The sequence below is a fragment of the Brachyistius frenatus genome, unplaced genomic scaffold, assembly GCF_029030835.1.
Source record: "Brachyistius frenatus isolate BFR_SWC_R1_liver_20210118 unplaced genomic scaffold, ASM2903083v1 Contig_105, whole genome shotgun sequence".
NCBI classification, from domain to species: domain Eukaryota; kingdom Metazoa; phylum Chordata; class Actinopteri; family Embiotocidae; genus Brachyistius; species Brachyistius frenatus.
In genome coordinates this window covers 329,921-355,648 of record NW_027210704.1, presented here as the reverse complement: position 1 = coordinate 355,648, position 25,728 = coordinate 329,921, and the positions used below count along the sequence as shown (strand labels likewise).

At 39.7% G+C, this 25,728-nt stretch overlaps 1 protein-coding gene across 4 annotated transcripts in view; it reads left to right on the top strand.

The window, feature by feature from the left end:
* tenm3 (teneurin transmembrane protein 3) overlaps positions 1-25,728 on the top strand; it is a 340,668-nt gene that overhangs the window by 84,722 nt on the left and 230,218 nt on the right. For 3 of the 4 annotated variants that reach the window (XM_069712016.1, XM_069712015.1, XM_069712013.1), the window contains exons 4-7: positions 4,693-4,922; positions 7,282-7,402; positions 9,120-9,190; positions 12,114-12,404. In XM_069712016.1, coding sequence (XP_069568117.1) covers positions 4,820-4,922; positions 7,282-7,402; positions 9,120-9,190; positions 12,114-12,404 — 586 coding nt within the window. In that variant the 5' untranslated portion in view covers positions 4,693-4,819. The remainder of the gene's footprint in view (positions 1-4,692; positions 4,923-7,281; positions 7,403-9,119; positions 9,191-12,113; positions 12,405-25,728) is intronic. The other variant, XM_069712012.1, reaches the window with a different exon arrangement.

Below are 25,728 nucleotides of genomic sequence, written 5' to 3'. Positions count from 1 at the left end.
TGAGAAGATGCAAAAATGCTTTACAGAGAAAATAAATATATACAGCGCCTCCTGTTCCTCTGAATCAGTCAAGGGCCCCCCACCAACATGGCCCTCTGCTCACGGCACGGCACACTGTGATTATCCAGCCCAACGCAGATCAGCAGTTAATATATGAATATCATGTATCTCATTAGCACTTGGCAACATAGTGGCTCCGCGGTGAAGCTTTCTTTATAGTTTTCATGTTCGTCTTATGTCGGCGTGGCCTTCATCTCGATTGCTGCTGGCGCTCTGCAGTCCGAGGGCACGCAGGTCAGGGCGGAGTGGAGACTCGGACATGAACGATTCAACACCTGCACACACATACATTCATTAAACATAAGCTTCTACAAGATGAGATTATTTCTGATGCTCGCAACGTTTAAAATGCACAAACAGGTACTTTCAAGCAGCAACGAGCAAGCAAACATACCTGTAAATAATACACACATACACACGGGCATGTAGGTCCAGAAGGTAGGGGATTTAAGGATCAGTGTCTCAGATTAAGTTGACGGTTTATAAAGCTGTCCTTCCTTCATCTGCTCTCCCAGCCCTCTCTTTACGCCTTTTTTTTTTTTTTTTTCTGAATTCAACATTCAATACTAAATATATTACCATATACGCACACCTTTTAATCGCACGTGACTTTTTCTGAGCGGTTTCAATCGTGCCTCTTCGCTCTCTGATCAACTTTTCTGTCCGTCGTTGTGAAGGCTGCGAACACATGACAACAGCTGGCGACTTCATGTGAATCCGAAGATGCACATGTCTCAAAAGAAGTGCTGACGGCCTGTGGATTCATCCCATCAGCTTACTGTCTGTCTTAGGATCAATTCTGCCTCATAACTTATTACTCAATTTAAGAGCAGCATAACAATCAGCAGGCCTTTTGCAACTGTGTTGCAATTGAATTAAACAATAAGTCTGCATGAAGGCAGTTTAAAGCTAGTGGCTAACTTCTTCTCAGGCTACTGTAATGTAAAAAAAAAAATCAGTAAATAGTCACAGTTCTCCAACCTGTTGGAGCAATATGCAGTGTTTTCCCACACATAGACTTACTTGTGGTTTATTTGGTGATTGATTTTTTTTTTTTAATTTTTTAGCTGTCTGATCAATTAACGAGTGGACAGTCTCCCCTCGCTCTCCTTCACCTGTGTCAGTGTAATGGAGCGGGCGGTGGTGGGGGGGGGCATTGCAGGGCGGAGCTCCTCCCTTCCTGGAACACAAGACTCTCACAATGAGATGAAAACAAATGGGTGCTCATAAATTCAGAAAATAACAAATATATTTTTTTAGACAGAGCTGCAAAGCAAGTATCTGTCAGCGGGAGATCAAAGTTACACCGCTGAAATCTAACTTTAGGAACATGACTGACAGATGCACATTCAAATGACTCCATACGAGTGAACTAAAGTGGGAGCACTCCAGCATCCACCTCTCTAGTTGATTCCATGCAGCGTCAGCATCTCATTAACTGTAGAGAAGACTGAACGCGCAGCACATGCATGTGAAATACAGATGGAGGGAATGTGAAGGGAAGTGATATGATGCAGTCATATGTGGATGGACAGAAAAATAAGAACAATAAAGTAAGTAATAAACATTGTTTTGTTTTCTATGACAGACGTGAGCTTCGTCAAATAAAAACGTAAAGAAATGCATACAGAAACAAATACGCACATGCTGCTGAATTTAAGCTCTTGTGATACAAGTGTGTGTTGAGTATCGGTTTGTTGTTTTTCACGTAAAAGAAGCTTATTCAGCGGTTTTGGGTGGAGCTCAGATATGTGAATAAATTACTATGGCATAAAACTGAGAGTAAACATATGATCCTTTCATCTGAAATGGTACAAACAGACATTGTTTGGGATTTTACTTGATAAATTACATAAAAACTTACTGGATGTGTACATGTTTGCCTCTTTTCGCCTGTTGTCACTGATTCTGTCATGCCATTTCTACTTTGTGTTGTAGAATTTATCTAATTGATTATTGAACATATTTGCTGCTGTTGATGTTTTTTTTTTTGTCAGCATAAGCAGGGAGTGATAATGGCAGAGCAGAATGTGGAGTGATTACACAATGTTTTATGTGGGAAGAGGATATTTGCTACCACTCCAACGCTCTCACTTGTGTTTTTGTTTGCATACATTAAATGCCAGATGGTATAATTAAGCTACGAGCATTAACACTCTGAACTACCAAAGGTCTCCACTGATGCCTGAAAATGTAAAAAACAAAAGAACACTAACTTGATCAGGGTGTCTATTTATTATGTGAGACATTTGGAGACTTTCAGTACAACCAAATTTGCTCTCAATCTCAATGGGGCCTCTGGTATATGCATTTTTTTCTGATATACACATTGAGGATGGTAAAACTGCACATTTTAAAGAGAAATAAACTGACAGGATGCTTGCCTGTGATATTACAAGCCTATTCAGTGCCTCCATAATTTCAGAGGTTGTTTTTTTTGTGATTGTTGTGATCAAAAATGTTTTATTTTGCGTCGGGTTTATTCAAAGATTGGGATGTAATTATATGTTTTTTGTGCGTTTTTTTACGATAAAATTGCAGGATTTGCCCAAAAAAATTGTAAGTGGAGGATAAATTTTTTTTTATTTATTTGTTAAAGCACTACCTAATAAAGAATGATATGTAATCAGTCCTGGTGATGATAATAATGCTGCACATCTAAAGTTTTGGTTTGAATCTTTTTTTAATAATCTTTTTTAATCTTATTTCTCTTCCACCTCCTCCACCAGCGTCACCTTTTTGTGTCCAGAATCAGCAGGAGGAATCAAAACTTTATCTACATTGATTCTGATATGAATATGTATGCCACACAATATAGCAGACTAATCAGCTCATACAAATCAGAAGTGGGGATGTTGCCTCGAATATTGTCATATATTATAAACAGGACACATTTTTTGTTTTGTTTTTGTCAGCTGGATATGTCGGCAACTAATGGATGTCACTTTGTGACAATATTACAAAAGTAAATCAGTCCCTCCAGGATTCCGAAGAATTTTTTTATGATTGTTGCGGTGAAAAATGTTTGATATTTCGGCGGATTTGAACAAAAATTGCGATGTTATTTGCAGTTTTTTTTGCCAAAAATTGCAGGAATTAGAAAAAAAAATGCAAGTCAAGAAAGATAAATGTGATTTGTTTTAAGCACTACCCGATAAAGGAATAAATGTGTAATCACTTACTTTGATAATAATCATGCTGCACATCAAATAAATATTTTAGTTCTTATATTTTTCTATTTATTCATTGAACTTAGAGAACCATGGAGCTAAAAGTGACAAAAAAAACTCCTGAAAGTGAAGTAATTTATAGAACAGAGACCGTCTGTGACTGTAATATAGAAACAAAGTCTACATCAGCTGTCAAAATAAGAGCCTTAGATGCTGTTTAATTAATTTCATACATAGAACTGCACGCAAACAAAGTGCCGTCTCATACAACTTGATGATGTATACAATTAATTTAGCATACAGTAATGTGTCATCACTTCCATTTATATGATATATTTAATTAGATCATTTTAATGTGGAGACCACATGTTCCGGTTTCCTCCAGTGCACCGAATTTTATTTGGTGATGAGCAAACAGCAGCAGGGCCTTTCTGACTGTAAATGAGGAGTTATATTTTGTAAATAAATAATGAGTTTTGTTTGAAAAGACTTACTTTATGTCATCAGCACAGCTTCTGCTGACGACATTTTTTTTGTGGAAAAAGTCACAGCAGTTTTGATAAATTGCAGAGATTTCTAGAATTTTGCATAATTAACATGATCGTAAGTTATATAAAACTAACCAAGGCTTTCTGTTCATGTGACACTTTTACTCATCACTTATTTTTTTGTTCATTTCTTGGCAAAAAAATCTGAGTTGTCACAATGCATGAACACCATGTGCATGTTGTTGACTTGCTGCCTCGGATTTGAATTGCCAAGTAAGAGAGAGATTTTCCACTGAGCCGAGTGACAGCAACAGTCTGACATCTTTAAAAAAAAAAAAACCAGGTTAAAGTAAAGGATAGAGCAGCCGATCGAGAAGCTCAGCGGAGAGGTGACAGTCTATTTACACTCATTAGAATGCATTTACTTGATACAAGGGGAGCAGTTAACAGTTAAGTGTTCCGGCACGCTGTGATGAATTCAAACAGATGTCAGAGCAGCTATGCGTTGCAGGTCCTTGTGGTTTACACTGGAGGGCATGAGGTGTGACCTCCATGCTAATGGAAATCTATCTGTGCGCTGGATTTGCTATTCAGTGAAGGGGGAAATGGCATTAAATGTGTGAACGAAGAATCAATATCGAGAGGAAGCAGACGGCATGTGAATGTCTGATTGTTAATTAAATGAAACAAACCGAACGTGAATATTTTCTCCTCTCCTTGTGAACCTTCGTGTGATGACACTGTGCGGGGGTCACGGGCTGCGTGTCCGCAATGAAAGCGTGTTCACTCACCAATGAGCACACTGCTGCCTGTTTTAATGCAGATCACGCTAACGACACGCAGGAAAACACCCCGTAGGTAGGGACTTTTGAATTATGTCACTGCTGTTGTGGTGACAGACTGTCAGCTTAAAATCCGACTTGATCCGACGTTTGTGATTGATCACCTCTCCTCTGTCACTCTGTGTTTTGTAGGTGGAGTCCAACGACCCTTCGCTCTCTCTGTCTGACGCTCCCCTTCTCTCTTCATCTCCCTCTGTCCTCCTCTCTCTGTCCGCCCATCCGTCTTCGTGTCTGTGTAGCTGTACTGCAGCATGCCTGTATGTTTGCCGGCAGCACAAGCAGAAGCATTATGGAAGTGAAAGAGCGACGTCCATACTGCTCACTCACCAAGAGCCGGAGGGACAAGGAGGGACCGTACACGGGTGAGACAGCTCAGTCAAGCTCAATCATTCAGACACCCATTCACTCTTCAGGTGAGGCCTGTCAGCGAGGCAGTCACAGATCAATACCTTTTCCTGGACTTCAGGCATTAACAGATTCTGGATGTTTGTCATTAAAGCGTTGAAGCCTCCAGTAGATTCTTCACAATATCTTCAGACTAACGTTGTTGTGATTACCAAGAGCCTCTTATTGACGTACTCTGTTTCATTTTAATTATGTCACGACACCGATTAGGTCTGGGCACAGATCACCAAGGTGATCCTCATTTTTCATAGACTCTCCTTAGACCTTCCTATTCCACCCGATTTTGACTTTAGAAAAATGTGCTAGTAATAAGATACGTTTTAGTTTTACTCAACAAAAACTGATTATATTTGAGTGTAGTTTTTATCAGTGCTGTTTAAGTCTCATTTTCCGGTTGGTCTTTATCATTTTTTTATGCCTTCTAAACATTTTGAGGCCGCAGCTGTCGCCATCTTTGTGATGCAGTTACCGTGGATACATCCGTCATTCCCATCTATTCCGAGTTTGAAAAATAACTTTTTTCCCACTTAGAGTGTCCATGTGACAAAGCTCTACAGTAAAATAACAAACGGACTCGCCTCAGTGAAAAAGCTGAATTCATGCACACTAAATGAAACTAAACACTAAACTGCTGTTCATCATTCGGCTCGAGAGGAAAAGCATCGTCGTCGGTATTCAGATATCCTGCAACGTACTCATTAAGGAAATAGGAACGATTCACAGACGTGACAGTAATGTTATCGTCACGTCCACATCACCTGTGCGTTAAACAATCACATTATATTATCTTACTGCTTAACAACCCTGTTTCCCGAAAGGGTGGGACGCTGTGTAAAAATGTAAATAAAAACAGAATGCAACGATTTGCAAATCACGTAAAACCCATATTTAATTGCAAATAGACCGAAAGACAACATATCAAATGTTGAAAAGGAGAAATCTGAAAAAAAAATATGCTTATTTTAGATTTGATGTCTCAAAAAAAGTTGCAACAGGGACAACAAAAGAGTGGAAAAGTTGTGTAGGGGTAAAAAAAATAAACTTGATTGAACAGATTACACAAACTCTTTTGGGAAAAAAACAAGTTATTACTGAAACTGTATATATATATATATATATTGATGTAACATAACTGGCAGGGGAGAGTAAATTGATGTTTCATGAAAGTTATGGAGACGCAATTTAAAAAAAAAAAACAACATCTCAGTAAGTCGTAGTTCTTCCCAGAGAGCAGTAGATATTCTTTTTTTGTAAGACCTGAGAAAGGTCCTGGCTGATTTTTCCATCTGGCCCTGTGGCTTTATCGCAGCTCGGAAAGCAGGTCTCTGTAGAGCAACCCTACAACTAAAAAGCGATCCGCCGTGGAATATTGGCTTTCGGGGCTTCCCTGCGCTGTGGGCTAGCAGGATGGTTTAGAACAGATGAAGGAAGGTGAGAATCATCCTGCTCGCAGTCACTGAAACTGTCTCCTCAAAAAAGTAAATCATCCTGCTGCTATAAATGCAGTCCACATGTTGGAGGATCACCTTCCTTTTCTCAGCACATTTTCTGCATGAACGCGCAGCTCCGCCCGCTTGTTGATCCGAGCGTTGCGGATGATGTGGCTGCGAGAGAGACGGTTTATAGAGAAGGTGGGGGAGCTGATCTGTCCGGGCTCAGCTCAACATCTGGAGCTGATCGAGTGTCTGCAGTTACTGAGAAATGATTCTCTGTAAAGACCCCGTTAAGACGGAAGTTAGGGCCACAGGTCCAAAGTCACTGAACCCTTTGGGAAATGTTATTTTAAGGTGTCTTTTCCATGTTGGAGGGGTCATGTGGGTTCTCCAGTTATTGCAGTAAAAGTCAGGACTATTGTGTATGTATGTATCGACTTATCTATAACACTGCCACCGCTGCACAGATTATGTGCACACCAACTGTGTGTCTCAGTAAATCCCATTGAAATATATCCCAGAGTGACTGATTTGATATCCAAACATGTCGTTCAAGTCAGAAATAATTAGAATTATACGTCCTAAAACTCCAGCACCACCAGCACTGACACTCACCACTTTAAACAATGTTATAAGACAGGCCACTAACCAAGCCGTACTTTCTGATTCACAGTTTTATTTTAAATGTCCTACCTGTGAGACCCGCTCACGCCTTACATCTCCTGGCATTGGGCCTGTGTGTCTGTGTCTGTCTGTCTGTGTGTGTGTGTGTGTGTGTGTGTGTGTGTGTGTGTGTGTGTGTGTGTGTGTGTGTGTGTGTGTGTGTGTGTGTGTGTGTGTGTGTGTGTGTGTGTGTGTGTGCGCTCTCATCCCTCTGTGTTAGGTTCATCAGGGGAGAGTGAAGACTGTGCTATCGGCCCCCACGGACTCCGCGTCCCCACTCAGAAGTCCTACTCCTCCAGTGAAACACTGAAGGCCTTCGACCAGCACCAAGACCAGACCAGGTTAGACTACACACACCATCATTCTCCATTTTAGGCAACCTAATGATTAATATTAGAACTTTCACAGGCGTCCATTACATTTTCATGATTAAAACCCAAATTATTATTTATTATTAGTATTTTATCCTTCTTTATCCATTTTTTTCTGTATTATTATTATTATTATTATTATTATTATTATTATTATTATTATTATGAGTTTCCAGTTACACTGATTAGCTGCCACACTGACTGTATGACAGCTTTGTTTATTTGTAGACGAGTGTGCAGCTCAGTTAGCTGAGCCTCAGAGTAAATTAAACTGTATTCAACTCAATGAAATGTATACCTAATTTAGAATGGCAATGTATAGTAAAATTTTGAATAAATATAGTTTCCACTTGAACTGTAATTTTATTGTAGCTCGAGGTTATCCAGCCACCTCAGGTCTGCTTCCTTCTCACTGTTTTACTTATACAGCTTAATTTTCAACAGCCAGCTGAGCACTGATCAAGAACACGACGGAGGCACGCGTCGTATTTCCTTAATTTTTTTTGAAGTGAAACGGAGTAGATGTAACGAACCTTACGAGCTGAGACTTTTTATTCATGTTAACGCACCGTGATCTGCTGAGCAGATGATGAGCAAACATCATCGACAAGGAACTCCACTTGCCACCTCCACACAAAAGTCAACTTCTGAAATATGCAAAGTCAGCAATTAATTAAATAAATTGATCAGTTGACAGGTAAATAAATTACTTTACATGGAACTGACTTAACTTGCCAATATGATAAAAAAAAAAAATTGTTTCACAATAATAATGTATTAAAAATAAACTATCTCTAATCTCAAAATTCAATAAAATGTGTATAATTCCCCCCCACAAGGGATGTCTAACACTTTACTTAACTACCGTCTGACTACAGCCCTGAAATGTTGGCTCACAAAACTTTGGCTTCTGTCTTCTGTGCGTGTCCTACAGATATCAGATCAGAGCATGTCCTGCTCAATTTTATGTCGTCCATTTACTTATTATTAAATTTGTTTCCTATTTCTTTGTGATTCAACATTTTAGCCATGTTTCACCAGAATTGTCTATTTGACTTAAAAATGTTTTTCTTTGTTTGGAACTTACATTTTGAACAGTCAAATCTTAATTTACTCACTTCACATTGACCACATCTTGTTATTGATTAAAAGCAACGATTGGTTATTTCCTAGATGCTGTGACTGTAATTTCACTTTGTGACTTCAGTCCTCCAGTTGAATGGAGTTTTAAGCTGTACTACGAGCCAGTGACAGAACAGAGTTTCTGTTATTTTGTTCTTTTCAATCTGTTTTTCTGTCAAACTGTGGAGACCCAACCTGTCTTTCCCCTTTTTTTAGCATTGCTTAATGCCATTTTACGTCCAGTTCAAGCAGTGAATAGAATCAGATTAATCTGTCTGCATATCTGCTGCAGGTTGTTGAAAATCACTCGTAACGATGTTTCCCCGCGTCCATTTCCAGCAGCGGCTTTTTAAATTTCATACAAATTGGGAGTGGGAGCACTCTGTGTGGAGAGACATCATCCTCCTCCGCCTGCAGCAGTCATCTGACCACAGGACAACCTGCCCTGTTTGAGCCCTAATTGTACTTTAAGCTGATGAAAGGACGGAGCAGAGGTGCATGCTGGGTGTCACTGGATTTATGTGAAGACTTTATTATAGTAACACAGCGTGCTGTTTTTCGACAGGTTACTGTACGGGACGACGAAGGGGCACAAGGACATGGTGCACCGCGAACAGGACGACTACAACAGACAAGGTGAATCCACACACACGCACGCACACACACACACACACACACACACACACACACACACACACACACACACACACACACACACACACACACACACACACACACACACACACACACATATGCTGCACAGTTGGAGCGACAACACTCAAAATGGGGAAAATTTAACAAAATAAGTCCTCTGAATTTTATGTTAACGACTTCTCTGCTTTTATTTCTTTATTTTGTTTTCCAAATATGGATTTTGTTCTCATTTGGACTTTTCTTTAGAGCATGACTGTCATTAAATGACAGACTGTAAAATAATACAGATAGATAGATAGATAGATAGATAGATAGATAGATAGATAGATAGATAGATAGATAGATAGATAGATAGATAGATAGATAGATAGATAGATAGATAGATACTTTATTGAAGGGGACATTTTTTTCGTTACAGCAGCATGGAAGATAAGCTATACAAATTACAGAATAAAAATAGAGGTAGTAAAGGTATAAATATAAAAATGAACAAATAAAATAGAATAAGATAAAAAACATTTTTTATTAGAAACAGTGCAACAGTGTAAATGATGATGTAGGATGGATTTGGCAAATTTTAAAGTTCAATTTTGCTTTATCCTACAAGAGGTCTTTGGTATTTTGTTATTTGTCTTGGTTCATAAATTTGTGGATTTATGGGGATAAAATTTCATACATTTCATAATCTAATCATGGATGACTGCATGAGGGAGTGGAAAGGTATGTTAAAGACAAAGTATATCTGATGCAGGATACAGTGACTCATTGAAAGTGACACATCCAGGTCTCGTGAAAAAAATCAAGAAAAGATGCAAAAAATAAATGAATAGCATATTATAAGTAAAAAAAATATGCTTCCATTGTTCTCCAGCTCTAATTAACACTGCGTCAATATTTGAGGAATGAAAAAAAATCATAATTACTCAATCATCTTATCGCCTTCGTTTTCACTGTTGTCCTAATTGAAGCTCATTTAAAATTAATATAACTTTTAATTGAACGGCGGCCCTCGTTATCTCTTGTTGTGCCATTAATTACGGAAAGCTTTTATAATTTCCCTTTTCATTTACTGATTAAAGATGAAGAGGCACATTCTGAGATTTTAGTGATAATTTGTTTGTCTTCTTTTCATTTATATTTTAAAGGATTATCACGCGCTTTTATTTGAACCTGATTTTCATCCCGTTTCCAATCGTTCTGAAAGAGTCACTCCTGATGACCCATTAAATTTAATGAAAGTAAGAAACAGAAGTCCTTTTAAACACCACTTATTATGCATGCTCATTTTGTGTTTGGCGGAGAACTGTAAATTCTTCCCAAAAGTTTTCCATGAGATGTAATTACCAAAAGGCCCGCAGCCGCTTCCATTAAGCATCCTTATTGTGTTATGAGAATACGATGTTAACAAGTAACAAAGCTACTCTAATTTGTCCAGCTTATTTTAAATGTATCTAACAGTCTAAAGCTTCCTCTATATTGTGTCTGTTTTATGTTGCATTTGTATTACAATTACAGCATTCTTTCACTTTATTGTGCTAAATTCTTCAATCTCCAAATAAACCATAATATGGTTAACAGTATTGTTAAATATAGTTTACTTCCAGAAAAAGAAAATGCTGCAGAAAAAAATGAACATGTAACAAATGTATTCTGCTGATGTTTTTAGTGGATGGACCTCATTTTTCACTTGTTTGCACATTTAAATCTTTGTTCATGAAAACCACAGAAAGTACTACTTTACATATTTAAGGATGAGTTTTTCTGTGGAATCAGGTTCCGATTAAGTTACGTTTTAACCATAATATTTATAATTAAAAATCAACCAGTTTCATTGTGTCATGACTTAAATTTGAAAAGCTGAAGGTATAAAACACAGCTGATGGATTGATTACTAATTCCTTAGAAAATTGACATTGTTGTTTTCTACATGAATAACACAATACATTTACATTATTCACATTTTAAACATATAATTACATATTACATTTCTGAAAACATGAAAAAATTAATTTGTCCTCTCTTTTGTAATTTAAAATGATATCAGTCAACATAACGTTGTGTTTGGTTCATGGTAAGATTAATTTATCTGATGTTATAATGTTATATTTATAATGTAGATCTGAGCATATGCTATCAGGGGCTATTCAGAATGTATGTGTTAATTATCTCAAGGCCTATATCTCCTGTAATCTGTCTACGCTCCTGTAATGACTAAATGGGATTTAAGGGATCTCTGAGTATTCACCTTCTCCGTCTGCGTGGCCTTTGAGGTTTCCACATTCTGTCTTTTACAAAAGGAACAAAGTTTTTAGGCGGATTTTCCATCTTATTAACTTCGTTGTTAAATAATCGGCAGCTCACGCACAGATTTGACCATTTCATTTCCTCGGTCAGGTTCCTCTTAGAGACCAACTGAATCTGGACTGTGAGAGTCAGACTGACATGCACAGCTGCTGACCCGATGTGTTTTCCTTTTCTTTACTGAGCTCCTTCTCTTCCGCGTCTGTGCTACGTATCCGCACACACTCAACAGATGGCGTGTCTGTAATGACCTAAAACTGTATTTTAGGTCTATAATGAATAACACAGTTAGCCTACAGTATTAATCACGTCAATCAACAGAAAATGAATTGAAATCATTTTTGATAATGGATTAATTCAAGTCATTCATCGATCAGCAATGCCAAATATTCTTCACGTTCACATTTTGGTCTTCATTCATTATTGAAAATATGACATCTATTTAGCTTTGACACAACCATTTTTCCATAGCTGTTACACATGAAGGATTCCTAATAAGTATAGCAATTAACATGAATTAGAACAGAAATGTGTACACCATCCTGCCTGATAAATATTAACATGTCGAAACAACTCTTCAAATCTCCATCTTCTTCTGTTTCAGGTCAGCATTTCAGTCTCCGTCAGCTGGGGATCTGCGAGCCGCCGCCGCCGCGTCGTGGCCTGGCCTTCTGCTCCGATATCGGCCTCCCCCACCGCGGCTTCTCGGTCGGGACCGCCCAGGACCTGGATGCCGACAGCCAGGCCGTGATGTCGCCAGAGCGTGCCATGCGACTGTGGGGCCGCGGGGGCCTGGGGAAATCATCCGGTCGGAGTTCCTGCCTGTCCAGCCGCTCCAACTCAGTGCTGACCCTGACCGACACCGAGCACGAGAACAAGTCCGACAGCGACAATGGTAGGGCGTCATCTTTACTTCTCTCTCTCAGTGTGGTCTTTTTTTTGAGGTGGAACATTTACTGTATTTGTCTGTCACGCTCAGAAACGTTCAGTGTTCAGTTCTGCTGTGCTCCTACACGGTATCAAATTGCACGTATGAGTGTGTATGCTTTTACACAAATGGAGCTGATGGCTCGGGCATCTGCAATTGTCCAACTTGAAACTGAAAATAAAGTTTTACAAACGTTCTACAAAAAGTCTGAAATTACTTTTTCTTAATTTTTGTATTTGTATTTTCACTTTTTGCACAAAAATTTAATTATTGTCCAAATTTAAGTGGAACATAACATGATCTGTTTCAAATTGCAGGTTTTTACTTTGACTTCAGACAGTTTGCACACAAACATTGTAACTAGGAGTGGCTTTTCTGTGTGTGTGTGTGTGTGTGTGTGTGTGTGTGTGTGTGTGTGTGTGTGTGTGTGTGTGTGTGTGTGTGTGTGTGCGCGTGTGTGTGCGTGCGTGAGTGGAATTATTTGAGTAAATAAGATAACATTAAGTTCATGGCGTTCAATGTGTTCCACTACCAGTGTTGTGATTCATATTTTTTTTTATTTGGTATAAAATATATTTTTTTAAAAACAGTCCTTACATTCGTGTACATTTTATTTCATTTGAAAAAATGTGTCTAAAGTATTGCTTTGATTTGTAAAGTCAAACCTTAAAAGTTAATGTTAAAAAACAACAAGTGTGGAGGCATTGTTTTTTAGATATCTAGCCCTCTATTAGATTACATGTATTTCAATGAATAGGCTCTGTTGTTTTAAAAGCATCGTGGCATTAAGGTTTAAGCACCAGCAGCAGTAACAATAATGTTATTTACATGTCACTTTACTTTATTGTGACATTTAGTTTTTGTTTAAAAATGCATTTATTTTGGTAAAAGGAATAAAAATCTAATGTGGAATAAAGCAAAACAGTAGATATTTCATTTACTGGGAAAGCACCTCTCCTCCCTCCCCTCTGTGCTTTCAGGTGGTGGGAATCAGGGTAGGAGGCTGGTGCACAACACAAAGTCCTCCTAATTAATTTAATTAATGATCACAATGTAGCTGAGCAGTCATTTGTTTCTGTCCTTTGTGTGTGCCATGCATTTTTGTGTGTGCGTGTGTGTGTGCGTGTGCGTGTGCGTGTGTGTGTGTGTGTGTGTGTGTGTGTGTGTGTGTGTGTGTGTGTGTGTGTGTGTGTGTGTGTGTGTGTGAGAGAGGCCTGTTCATTATCCTCCAGGTAGTTTTCCCTAACAGGTGTGAGCTTATTCTCAATAAAGGGCTTGTGTTTGACACAAGACACATATAAGGAAACACACAGTGTTTTCATTAAAGCAGACAAACACACATGGCAAGTTTTCATTAAGAGATGTGATGTTGTAATTAACAGCGAGAGGAAGTGCTGAGTCATTGTATTTCCTATATTAAGGTTGATAATGTTTTTTTATTAAATGGCATTATGCTGTGGATGTCAGGTCTCTGAAGGGAAACTTCTTTCCATCTCTAAAAGTGAGTAGTCGTCAAGTTTTCAAAGGCTAATTGTCTCTTTAAAGCACAGCTGTGTGTGTGCGCCTGTGCGTGCAGTTTGTTTGGAAAAGTCTTGCAAGAAGTCAGCATCAATATATTTATCTTTGTGAGTAAGTGTGACCCAAATACTAGCACAAGGTCACCGGTGAATTGGAGTGGTTTCACTGGCTCTGCAGACTGCTTGTGTGGCAGCACTATCGAAGCTCTTTACTTTGCTCTATGTTCATTCTCACTATTAGAAAATTGTAGGGTCACAGATGGACAAAAGCTTCATTTCATACTCATTTTACAAAGAATTTCCATTGAATAAACGAAATATTGTGTTGTGAACCTCAGATAATGTCAGCCATTAACTGAGGTTCACAACACAATGTTGAATCCATGAACGTCATTAAGATACTTCAAGGAGACACTTTCAGACACTGATAAATGCTTTGTGCTACAAGCCACTCACCACAACCTGTCACATCTGCTACACATTAGCACAATCAGTCAGATAGAATTGCACAACAACATTTGTTTTTTTCCACTACAAAGCTCTTCTGGGAACCTTTGACTGAAAAAAAATCCAGCTGAAGATTCGGGGCTAAAACTGCCTAAAGAGTACCACCATGCAGGTTGTAATGTTTCGTTTTTGTTGAAACCGTCGTAGACAAGTGTTGATGTTTTATAGTATTTTGTCTGTCCCTCTTACACCAATGAGATCAGGGGAAATTAAATAAACACCTCTCTGTATAAAGGAGTACACGTCCACTGTAGCACTAAGTGCGTCCTCCAAAATGACCGTAAAGTTTAATAAGCACCTGGCTGAGGCAGTTAAAACAAAAAACTGAACATTAAAACCTTTATGAAGGCTTTATTGCCGGACTGTCGGAGAAGACTGCGTTGGTTTTAGAATCTAAAGCTTGAACCGAGTTTTTTGCAGTAAAATGTTCTTCGAGAAAGTCATGAAGATTGGATTTATTGCAGGACTTCTGGATAAGACTGCTCTGGCTTCATTTGGGTGTACCCAACCGCCAACTGAGTTTATGTCCATCAGGTCGTAAGCTGGGAGGATCGTCATTTAATATTTAGTCAGTAGTACTGAGTTGACTAAAAAGGGACAAAAAGACGGTCCCGGGTTTGGACACATTTATTCTTTCCATCATTTATTCTATGCGTAATGTCACATAGAGCATCATTGAGACTCTGCTGCCTTTAAGGTGCAAAACTCCAGTTCTTGCTAATCTTTCATCAGATAAGGTCAGCAGAGTGAATGCATTGTTGTGATCACATCCACACTTACAACATGAACCGTATAGATTTACATTCAAACTCAGAAGCAACAACATAAACATGTTAACATGCCCTTCATCCTCCTCTTGTACCTGATCAATGTGTTATTGAGTGGTGCTGAGAGACTCCTTTCGGTTTGAAGTAAAGGTGTGTGTCAAGACTCGGCTCAGCAGCCACTTCACCTTCACCCACTTTCTCTCGTGCTCACCTTCTTGAATGGAAGTGATAGTCGAGTTGTAGTGCTGTAAACGGCAAATGATGCATCGCCTTGGCAGCGACTCTGATTGTTCCTCCGTCCTTTGGTACCGACCTCCGGTTCACGGCAGAAAGTGTACGGGGGGGGGGGGGGGGCGTGTGCAGAAAGTTAACCCACAACTTCTGCGATTTCATCGGCAGCATTGTTGCAATGGGAAGTGGGCGAAAGAAGAGATAATGGGGAGAAAGAAGAGATAACAGGGAGAAAGAGAGGAGGAGATCAGAGAGGATCAGAGATTTTGTATTTCAAAAGAGGAGCAGGGAAAGTGGAGAATAAAGGCCGAACGGGGGGGAAAGAGAGAAGCCTCTCTGCATTGTTTGTTCTCCTGAGAGGAAATATTAGACCAGAGACGTCTGGCTGGCTCCCCCATGGACACACACACACACACACACACACACACACACACACACACACACACACACACACACACACACACACACACACACACACACACACACACACACACATAAAAACAGGCACACACACACGGGCAGACAAACACTTTTGTTGGTGTCTGGACCCATGGGTGCCCAGCTGCTGCCTGCCCCCGTTACTTGATACCATGATGTCAACTGCAGGGACAGAAAAAGGAAGATACATGAACATGTTTTTGTCCAAACACACCAAGACAGGTGTCTTTCCCCAAAAAAGCCCTTTTTATTTGGTTAAAAATTTCTGGATCATTTTCAGTGAACAGAAGAACTGAGGAGCAAATAACATCACAAGTAAAACCTCCTCGGTCAAAGCCAAATTAAATCTGTGAATTACTTCAATTATATCATCCGAAGACCCAGAGGGGGAAAAAAAGGGTTTGCAATTTAGAATGTTGTTTGATAATCAGTATATTGGTTAAAAGAAACATGTTCTAGCGACAAACAAAAAATATATATATATTAAAAAATTCTATTTATAATTTTGTTTTACCATCTGACCCTTGTAGTGGACTTCATGTTTTGGTTGATTACAGATCATAATGATATTTGATTATTTTTCATGTGTATTTCTGTTGGTTTCAGACGCCTCAAAATTCGATGTGTCCTCCTCTGGAAGGGAGGGGAATTAGTTAAACATGACAGTCTCTGTTTGTACACTACAAAGGACATTAAATAAAAGTTGGCTTTTGAAAGAGTTAAATTTACTGTGGACTTCTGAAATCTTGAAAATTGAAGTTAAGACTCAGATTTAAGAAACAATTTGACTAATAGGAACAGAAACATAATATCTGCAAATAAATGATCAATTATCTCCCGTTTTGCCAACATTTTTTCAAGATGCCCGCCATTTTGAAAAGAAATGTTTGACAAACTTCAGCCAAACCCCTGAAACTATTGCATCACTAAAAGCCTAAGAAGTCTTCCAGACAGTACAGTAGGAATCTATTCGATTGCATAAATATTGTTGGACTTAGAAGTCTCAGATTCATGTCCCCCACAGAAGACAGAAATTAATTACCGGGTCTTCGGAGAATATATTAATATCACTGAGATTCAGTGTCCGGCTCATGTGAGTAAAACAACAGATGAAAATGAAGACGCAATTATTATTAATGTGAACACGATAGGACGAACAGACAGATGTCCAGGTTTTTTTGCCACAGTAATGAGCTTAAGATATATCAGCTGACCTCCCTGCCCATTTTTTTCTAATACGTCTACATAAGTGCCCCGTGTAAGTGTGTGTGTTTTGAGTGTTAACGATGTGTGATGAAGCTTAGGCAGAAGGGAATGAAAGGGAAAACTGATGAAAAAAAAATGCGTTGGAAACAACAACAACAACAACAAAAAAAGAACAGAAAAGAATGAATAGGAGAGAGCAGAGAGCAGCAGGAAGAGGAGGAGGGCCGCAATCTCATCGCTGTTAACCAGATTACTTTACTATGTGTCAACAAAACACTTAATCCATTTGGCATCTCTAAGCCGCTTAACACTCTAACCTTAACTGTTGTACACACACACACACACACACACACGTGCGCACACAGTACTCAAAGAGGCTCGCAAATCTCATACTTAGTGCTGTGACTTTATGTATGAATTGAACTTTTTCATTCAGAGCAGCATTGGAACTTGAAATGAATAGCAGGAAGTTGTCCTTGAGGCGGCACATGAATCTATCACTCCAGAGTTTTCCCTAATTTCTGGACAAAGAAGAGACAATGCTTCAGAGAACTCACTGTGTTTCTTGCATTTCATGTTTCATCGTATGCACAGTGATGCACATGTGCTATGTGATAAATTTTGTAATGCTAACCCAGCCTGCTCAACTATTTAAAAAGTACCATCATAATAAAATGTAGAGGCTGCACATGAGATAGGATTCATGTTCTCGTGTTACGCCCATAATTTTAGATGGGATGTTTGACACTCACATATTGGTGTAATGTACTTACTTGTTGTAAAGCAAGGACACAAAAAGGGTTAGATTGGAAAAAACGGCGAGAAAAAAGGTCAGTTTTGTACCCTTTGTATGAATATCTCTTCATCCATTCTGCGTCGGCCTCATTTTTCAGACCTGGAAGCTACATCCACTTTAATATACAGTCTATGGTTCAGACCCTGAAGTTAAATTCAATTCAATGGCTGCTTAACAGAAAACAGCTGCAAGAATATGATCCGTTTCCAAAGTAGGAAGTGACATCATGAATTCCTTACATACAATACAGCACCAAAGCAGAGCAGATTACTTAAGTGTTGTTGTTTCTCTGAAGGTACATCGCGCACATTTTAAGTGCTAAATTGGAAACTTATTTTAAAACAACAAATATGTTAAATTATTTTAAAGAAAAGAATACTTTTAATGCATCTTGATGGCTAGCTGTGGTCACACTCTTCTTTTTATTCAGCATCCCTTCCCAGCTTTTTATTTCAACGTTTGGTTTCAATGGCCTCTGGACGTTAACAGTGGGCATATTAGAGGGATTTCCCTTTTTCTAGGCACTGTTATTATTAAAACCATCACTAAACACAAGTTGGCAGGTTCTTCCGAAATTGTCTAGAACGGATGAACAATGGCCGAAGTTGATGTGCTCAGTGAGGTTTAATAGGTGCCATGATTTGAAATACATGCGTCCGTGAAATATCCCAGTCCCCAGCCTGGTTATTTTTTATCAGAAATGATCACGTCTCAATGACCCCTTTACACTGAATTTGTGCACCATAAGTGTACTCGTAGTTTACTGCATGTGCTCATACTTCACAGTGTGAACTCACTTTTGCACTCTAACGACAGCAAAAAGTATGCAAATATGCGATTTGAGAGAAATCCATTCTTATTCATTATATTGTTAGAATGACTTATGGTTTCTTGGTCACCTACCTGACCAAAGAACTTTGTGTTTGATTACTGAGTTTTCCCAGACTCTCTGAAGAGTCCCGGTGATCACAAACTTCTTTCATGTCCCAAATATTCAGAGTTTTGTGGTTCTGCGAACACTCAGTGGTTTTATACTCTTCTTGTTTTATCGTGGAGATGTGTAGAGAGTTCCTTGGACTTCATGGCTTGTTTTGTTGTCCTGACCTGCAGTGTGAATTATGGGATTTTATATTCGTAGGTGTGTGCCTTCCTAAACTATGTCCAGTCAGTTTAGTTTTCCACTGGACTCCAGTCGAATTCTAAACACATTGTGAGGATGATTCAAGCAGACAAGATAAACCTGCCCACAATGGGGACCCACTCCAAAGGGTCTGAATACCTTTGGAGATAAGACGTTTTTATTTTATTTTTTTATTTTAATAAATTGTCAACAAATGCAAAAATCATATTTCACTTTGTCACTATGGACTATTGAGTACAGATTGACAGGAAAAAAAACACGTTTTATTGATTTGAAATCAACTTCTGCATTCAGACATAAATGCATAATGCAGGATCTGATGCAGTGTTCTGCACATATTATTATTATGGTATTTTTTAAGTATATTTGTAGTTTCACATTTTTTATAGGCAAAGACTAATACCTTTGGTATTGTGTAGTGTAGTGGCATTGTGGTTGTGTGTGCGTGTGTGTGTGTGTGTGTGTGTGTGTGTGTGTGTGTGTGTGTGTGTGTGTGTGTGTGTGTGTGTGTGTGTGTGTGTGTGTGTGTGTGTGTGTGTGTGTGTGTGCACTAGAGCTTTAAAATTCCAAATGCTGTTTAGAATAATATGTATTCCTTCAAATATTTATATTGTGGCCTTATTAAGCTATAAATCAGGTGGACCTAATGCAGTGTTGAAACGTGTTCACTACTTATTTACTCATGCTGCTGCAAAGGAACTTTATTCTGTATATATCCAGCACACACACACACACACACACACACACACACACACACACACACACACACACACACACACACACACACACACACAATGCACACACAAAATCTTGCACATATGCAGACAGACACGCATGCTACAGGAGGAGACATCAGGTTTGAATGCTGGAGGTGACAGATTACAGCAATAACCGAGGTGCATATGTAAGAACAGAGAGATTATACATTTGAAGACATTTTTCTCGCAGTATTGATACATAAATATGACTCCTGGTTATGTTTTTTGCTCAGCTGGTGCTATATAGTTAATACAAAACAGCCTACAGGAATAAATAATGTATCATCGCTGTTTTTCTCTCACGGCCAGAGAGAAGCAGCGACTGTGTAAAGACTGCAGTTACCAACTGCACATTGCACGTCTTTCAGGCTTATCGTTCTCAGTTGATCGTGTGTGTGTGTGTGTGTGTGTGTGTGTGTGTGTGTGTGTGTGTGTGTGTGTGTGTGTGTGTGTGTGTGTGTGTGTGTGTGTGTGTGTGTGTGTGTGTGTGTGTGTGCGTGTGTGTGTGTGTGTGTGAGGTTATGTGTGAGTGTGTGTGTGTGAGGATATGTGTGAGTGTGTGTGGCGTGCATCCTGTGAACTCGAGTACATTTCAGCTGCTGGTGGAAGACTTAATTTTTCTGTACACACTTGTGATCTCTACACTGCCAGTGAACCTTTACACACACACACACACACACACACACACACACACACACACACACACACACACACACACACACACACACACACACACACACACACACACACACACACACACACACACTTGGTGCCAGTCATATTCAATAACAATCTAGTGCTGACCAGAGAAATCAATGAATAACAGACTAACTGACTAGAGGGTTTAACTTTGGCGCCGCTAACATAGAGAAGACACTTCATTCCATCAAGTGGCTAACATTAAATCATTAACCATACAGCCTCTGCCTCCCTTCTCTCCCTCCCTTCCTCTCTTCTCCCATTTTATTCTCTTCATTTCTTTGTTCCTCTCTCTTTAATGCAGTTAATATACAGTCGATAAATTATACTGTCTTGGACTGGTGTCGTCAGTTTACGCTACTTTGATCATAAATTGAAAGAAAGGGTATTGTATGAAATTGTACAATACAAAAAGGTGAAAACAGGCAGCGATGACTAAACCTATTTACACGCAGTCATCTTCAGGTGTGTCTTTGATCGTTTTGTGAAGTTTAAATCACAATACCTATAATTATTAATCTGCGAGATGCAACAAGTCTTCTTCTCTCCCTTCCCTTTTACCTCACCTCCTCTCCTTCTCCTCTTTTCTTCCTTTCTTCGCTCGTGTTTCTCAGAACCCATTTAGGCAGAATCCATTACCAGAAGTGCAGAGGGAGAAGGAGCGAGCGGGGCAGATAGAGAAGAATGGAAAGAGGGAGATGGAGGGGGAGCGTTCAGCCTAATAAATTCTCCAGCAGTGTTTCTTGGTTTGCTTCTAGACCTGGGACCTGATAGATGATGGCCTTTTTACTCGTGTTGACAGGCGGAGGCTTTCTGCAGCTCTGCACAGACCTCAGCGGGTTTTTTTTGTGTTTTTGCCCCAACCACTTCACTTTACTTTTGATATGCAGGGAACATGCTGAACTCCAAATATTTGGAAATTGCACTGTTCAGCAACAGTAGAACATGTCAGGATTTTCATTAAAAATGCTCCGGTATCTCACCCCCACTGGGAAACTGGCACTGTGATGTCACGCTGGTGGGATTTTCTGTGAAAAGCTTGAAACTTAAGCATGAGATCCAAAACGGTTCCCTTAAACAGTATTGACTGAGGGCCCTGTCCAGAGTTTGAAATAGGATATATCGTACAAACTCCACACAACATGCAGCACATCACATGTTTTTAGTTGGTTTGAAATATTACTCCTTTCTCCGCTCGTGATCCTTTATCACTAGGATTTCAATAGATATCTGAGTTGTTTATAAGATAATGCAGCTGGTATGTGTGCATTAACGATGACGCCGTGGGCCTGAAACTTGAGCAGGAAGCACACATTCAAATTTGGTGCGAAATCTTTTGAGGAACAGAAAAAAAGTCCCAGGGTGCCAAAACCGGTGGTTGGGGAGCGATGAATGTTTTGTTGTGGGTGAGAAACTTGTGCATTTTCAACACATCGTCATGTTGGAGAACCAGAGTGCCACTGCAGCACATTTCAGGATCGTTTGTACCGAATGTTTTCCCTCAACAACGTCACAGGAGAACTCGGTGTTGACCGTCTGACCCTGGGGGACGAATTCACGGTGCAACAACCATGCAAGTGTCAACGGTTGCTCCCGACATGAGGCACCCTTATCCCTCTCTGACGTTCTGCCCCCGTCGTCATACTAATATAACACCTCGCCCAGCTCACGGCTGTCTGAAAGCATTTCGAGGGGTCGACATTGCTGATTTTTTTTTTTAAGTTTTGGCACCAAAATTTTCTCGAGTCAGTGATGAAATTGCAAATGTGCAAAGTGGTGCTGATCTGCAAGGTCAACACTGAAGCAATAGTCGTTTTTTCTAACCTGACGTCTGCAGTGGACGGGGTCACGTGAGGTCAGCAGACCTCCTCTGTCGATCAGAAACTTCTGGCTGATGTTTAACAGAGATAGCGACAGGTAGTTAAGAGACAAACAGGAAAAGGATGAAAGGAAATGACGTGGATGATCTTTGGCTCTTAAATTATCAAGCATGCATAAATTGATTAATAGGTCAAGAGAGAATTCATTCACAATATCTCTGGGTTTGTTGGTGGGACAAAAGGCACCAAATAAGACATATGATATGTATTTTACACCATTTTATTTGTTCCATGGAATTTTTTTTTGATCAAATAATACAAAAATAATTGGCAGACTAATCGAAGTTGCAGCTCAAATTTAATAAAATACACATTTGAACAAAACAAAAAAGTCACATACACAGCTGTATTGCATTCGTTCAGTTGGGGGGCGGGGTATATTGATATATTCTTCCTGTGAATATGCATCACAGCCTCGTGATTTCTGACAAGTGTGTGTGTGTGTGTGTGTGTGTGTGTGTGTGTGTGTGTGTGTGTGTGTGTGTGTGTGTGTGTGTGTGTGTGTGTGTGTGTGTGTGTGTGTGTGTGTGTGTGTGTGTGTGTGTGTGAGAGAGAGAGATGTATTGAAAGTATTCAAGGTGAGAACCGAGATCAGATATCAAGCAGATCAGGTTCAGATTGGATTTCATATCTATCACGGTGTAATGGGAGTATTGATAAAGTGTCATGTCAAAATTCTCTCTCTCCACACACACACACACACACACACACACACAGAGTCCTGTTTTTCATCACCTTAAACCTGAAAATCGGCACATTAACGTGACGGTCTACATTATTAGGTCCTGCTTTTTTGTCCTCTAAAGGAAGGCAGGTTCCCACAATGTGACTGTTTGGACAGATTTATGTCCTCACAACACGAGTAAAACACACACACACACACACACACACACACACACACACACACACACACACACACACACACACACACACAGACAAACTTACACACCTGCTGTATGCACGCTGACTATTTCAACCTCCCTCTTTGTCCCTTTTTTTTAAAGATCTACCTGATTTTGTTATACGCCGTTATCCCACCACTCTCTTTCCTCTCACACGCACACATACACATGCACACACACACACACACACACACACACACACACACACACACACACACACACACACACACACACACACACACACACACACACACACACACGCACACATGCACACATAGTCATTAGTATGTGGTGCTGTGTAATAGCTGGATCAATAGCTGTGCTGTTCTTACAGGATCATTTGGCCTCTGAAGCAAATGCTCTGACAGCTACTACATCATTAGGACATTACCACTGGCCCGCTTTGTCTCACCCACTCCTCCGCTCTCTCAATCCCTCCTTTAGTCCTTCCTCCTCTTTCTCTGTCCTTCCTACTCTTTACCTCATAAGGTCCTCTCTGTCCACATATTTCCTGCATTCACGCATTTATGATGAAATACGCCCTCATTCTCTCCCTCATTTCTTTGCATCTATTATTAATACAGACTTGGACAAACACCAGAATACAAACTATTTAAAGAGAATATTTTTTGTGCTGATAAGGCCTTATAGTTGATGCACCCCTAATGGCCACTAATATTTAATCCCTCACCATTACCATGAAGAAGTTCTGTCATTTGGAGCAATGTGGTGAGTCAGCGTTTCCAGTGCCATGGTGGAACATCAATTGTGCCCGAGCTAACAGAGATAATTAAATACACTGCCGAGGGAGTTGGAAAGTAGAGTGTTGATTATACACATATTTGACGGACAGGTGTGAGTATCTACTGGCAGTCTTTTCTGTGGGTGTAGCTGATTTAAAGACTAACCAACCGTTGTACCTTTACCGTCCTGAAACACGACCAATAGCTAGTAACGATGAACAGTTTTCTGGTGACACCTAACCAAACAGGAAATCATCTTAACCTGACATTTTTCACACCCAGAGGGTAAAATGAGCGAACACTTGGAAGTAACTCTTTGACAGATTTTTTTTTAAATTAGAAAAAAGGGTTTGTGGAACCCAAAGCTCTAATGACATAAAGACGCCATTATTCTCACTGTAAATGGAGAACTAAGCGCCGCTCTGATGTGTCACCCCACCTCCCTCTGTTCCTCTCGTTCACACACGCACACACATGCTAGCCTTCCCAAAAGTGTCTGGAAGGCTAGTGATAGCGTGGCTGACCTCAACATATGGGTGATTTTACTGAGAAACTTCACAAACACACAAACACACACACACACAGAGCTTTATTTTCTCCTTATTTTCATCTCTCTTAGTCACATTCAAACTCCCACTCTCACATCGCCTTGTCTGTCCTTGGCAGTTATTTCTAGTGTCATATGGCTTCTACTAAATGTGATTATGACACTAACAAAGGCTGTTTTAGAGAGAGAGAGAGAGAGAGAGTGTGTGTGTGTGTGTGTGTGTGTGTGTGTGTGTGTGTGTGTGTGTGTGTGTGTGTGTGTGTGTGTGTGTGTGTGTGTGTGTGTGTGTGTGTGTGTGTGTAGGCCTGTTGAGTGGGAAGGCCAGTCTGTCTCCCCCTCCGGATGGCCAGTGTTGTGCTGATCGATACTGAAATCTCGATACTTCCGATTCCAACGTTTCTGTTCCAGGACTCATTCGAATGTTAAGTTTGGGAAATACAATAATTTGGCGTAAATGTGTATTTCAGGATTTTAAGGAGAAGAAAAGACATTGCCAGAGTGAGACAGACTTCTGTCACTGAGTTCTGTGGCAATGGCAAGCAATATCTAGTTGAAGAGAGTGATGTGTATCACCGCTCATAGAAAAGTTATGCAGATCTGTGAAAGCTTTAATTTGTGTTAAAGCTCCAAAAATGAATTCCCAAAATATGTATACAACCCTGTTTCCAAAAAACTTGGGACACTGTGTAAAATGGGTAGGTAGGTAGGTAGGTAGGTAGGTATATACTTTATTAATCCCCGAGGGGAAATTTTTTCACCACAGCAGCATACATACAGAAGCAACAATAGAAACAATAGAATAAAATACTAATAGAATAGAATAATATAATAGAAAAGCAATAAAATAAAAAATATAAAATGCACAGTACATACAGTATATATACAGTACATTAAATATCTATATATATTATATACAACAAACCAAGAAACACAGTCAACAGTGTTATTGTACTGTGATGGATTTTGCCAGAGGTGAGTTATTGTACAGTATTATGGCAGTGGGCAGGAATGATCTCCTGTATCTGTCCTTGTGACAGCGGAGCTGGAGGAATCTTTTAGAGAAAGTGCTCCGCTGTCCCTGCAGCAGGTGGTGGAGAGGGTGGACAGGATTATCCAAGATGGACAATAGTTTGTTCAGCGTCCTCCTCTCCACCACCTT